General features: G+C 57.9%; 2 protein-coding genes across 2 annotated transcripts; one reads left to right on the top strand and one right to left on the bottom strand.

Annotated features, from left to right (window-relative positions):
• Positions 1 to 126: 126 nt before the first annotated feature.
• CABS01_17079 (uncharacterized protein) lies at positions 127 to 726 on the top strand (the record flags this gene model as incomplete). Its single annotated transcript, XM_060550406.1, has 1 exon — positions 127 to 726. One exon carries the CDS (start codon positions 127 to 129, stop codon positions 724 to 726), a length of 600 nt encoding a protein of 199 aa, XP_060397499.1.
• Positions 727 to 1,077: 351 nt separating this feature from the next.
• Positions 1,078 to 2,133, bottom strand: CABS01_17078 (uncharacterized protein; the record flags this gene model as incomplete). Its single annotated transcript, XM_060550405.1, has 2 exons — positions 1,078 to 1,641; positions 1,714 to 2,133. The coding sequence occupies 2 exons, from the start codon at positions 2,131 to 2,133 to the stop codon at positions 1,078 to 1,080; spliced, it is 984 nt and encodes a 327-aa protein (XP_060397498.1).
• Positions 2,134 to 2,155: the final 22 nt, after the last annotated feature.

Raw genomic sequence — 2,155 nt, 5'->3', positions numbered from 1 at the left:
CCTCTCGCGGATTGACTGTAGCAGGCGACTGCGTGCGGAATCCTCTCCGTCGCCGTTCACGACGACCACTAACCAGGGCCGCACCGACGATGTGGACGGCGTACTCAGGTTCAGCCACGACGCAAGATGCTGGGCGACGACCTCTACGCCGCCGATATCGTCGGCAAAGAAACACACGGCATCAGCAAACGGGAGAAGCATGCGATTATAGATCTGATCACCAGCTTCTACCGTCGTGGGCGGCATCGCGGACGGCATCGCGGACGGCATGGTGGACGTGGTGCTTCCACCGTGAGAGATCGACAGTGGCCTTGCTACGACTTCATGGCAGAGCGTGGATTTCCTTGGCCTCCCGAGCCGCTTATGGGGCGGAACGTCGGCATCGGCAATCAGCGTCGGCCTTGCGCCGGACGCGCCGACAGGAGCCAGGTTAAGATGGATCTCGCCGTGGCCCCGGGCCGTGTTGGGCGCAGTGATGTACACACCGAGTCTTTGCAGGGCAACCCGCTTGGTCGTGTTTCCAATCAGCACGAGAATACTCGGGCATTGGCCATCCGGGCGTGGCAGACCGTCCAGCAGTCTCTGGGCACGACCCGAGCCTTCGACGACGTACGCCTGGTCTTTGGTGGCCACGCGCAGCCAGCCAGTGTGTTTACAACGGGACATGGTGCGCACTGGATCAGGGACAGCTACACCGGGCAGACGAGGCGCGTGTCTGTCTTATAGGCAGTACAGAAAGCAACTCGGAAGCCAAAATAGGCTGGGTGGACGGGACTTGAGCCCGACGACCTGGATGAATCTATAATCGTCTGCGATCCACTCGCCAATGCTCTGCAGCCACTTGCGTCGGAATCTTCCTTCATTCAAAGTCAAGCGTAGGTCCATCCGGCTTCGCAAGTGAGCTTTCCAACACACATCAAGAGCGGGAAGATCGAATTGGCGCATGCATTCTCTGGCATTACAGCACATTTCTTATCCGCTGTCTGTATTTCCATCTCTGCGCCTTTCGGACAGTGGCTCCTCTATGCCCCCCAGTGCTATAACGTACTTCTAGTTTGCCAAGACCAGATTCAACCATCAGATCTCCCATTGCACAGACGGTTCCGACGGCGGACTGGAGCCCACACCCATGCTCGTCCACATGGGAGCAAACGCTGTCGGGGTGCATAATGGCAACATGTCATTCACGTCTGTCCAACAAAATTGTTGTCGGCCACAGAGGCAGCTACAGTAGGGCCAGTGAACGTAGCGCCCACTATCCAGGTTCCAAGCCCATAGCGGATCATGCATGTGATCCAAGCCATCTTGCGTCGAAGTAATCGGTGTCGGCGTGGGATAATCGGTAGAGGTTCCGCTTTCAGGCTGGCTCCTCTCGGGCGACGTGAAGCCGCCGTCAAATGACCAAAACCCATCGTCGCCGCAATCACTTCCGGGCACGTTTTCCTTCGAGTGGTCCTGCAAAGTGGGCGCGCAAGACGGAGAAGGTAATGCGACACTGATCTTCCATTTGTATGACCCCTCTGGCTGTTTCCTGCGACTCGCCCGGCGATCCGTTCGGGGTTTACGCGTTGGTTGGAATTCCGTCAACCCTGCCTCCGTGAGCTGCCAGAGGGAGCCTTTCCGTTCCACTCGTTGGAAGGCCTGTGCAACACAGATTACGACTTAGCAGGAAAAACTAGACCGTCACAACGCTGGCGCAACTCGCTAGCGTACCTTGTTTACGCTCAGGTTCGAACGAACGCTGTTTTTCCATCCTTCGCCTCCCTTGTTGGCTCTCCTGGTGTTTTCCTCAAACCAGTGGTAGAGTTCGCCTAGTCCCATCGCCTTTTTTTCTGTGCTGTGGAGTGCGATGTAGATGAGTTGCGCGTACGTCATCTTCTGCTCGCCTTCGTCCAACCGCCTGTCAGCGGACGGCGATGATTCGACGGCTGTCTCGGTCAGGCGTGGGAAGGCCGGGTCCAGGCTGAAGCTGTGGTCTGGCGTGCCATGTTGTGCTGGCACTGGTTGCGGCTGGGATTGCTCGCCACTCTGGCCTGCGCTCTCGTCCTCGTGAGATATGCGGTCGTGTGGTGGTTGAGGGGGTCGAGGAGACATACACTCGGAAGGAAGGGGGGACGTGCGAACAGGGTCCATCGGATCGAGTTGCTTGCTGCTT

Source organism: Colletotrichum abscissum, assembly GCF_030869225.1.
Source record: "Colletotrichum abscissum strain IMI 504890 chromosome Unknown Scaffold_312.1, whole genome shotgun sequence".
NCBI classification, from domain to species: domain Eukaryota; kingdom Fungi; phylum Ascomycota; class Sordariomycetes; order Glomerellales; family Glomerellaceae; genus Colletotrichum; species Colletotrichum abscissum.
The sequence above is the reverse complement of the archived record's forward strand: the minus strand, read 5'-3'. Positions and strand labels throughout refer to the sequence as shown.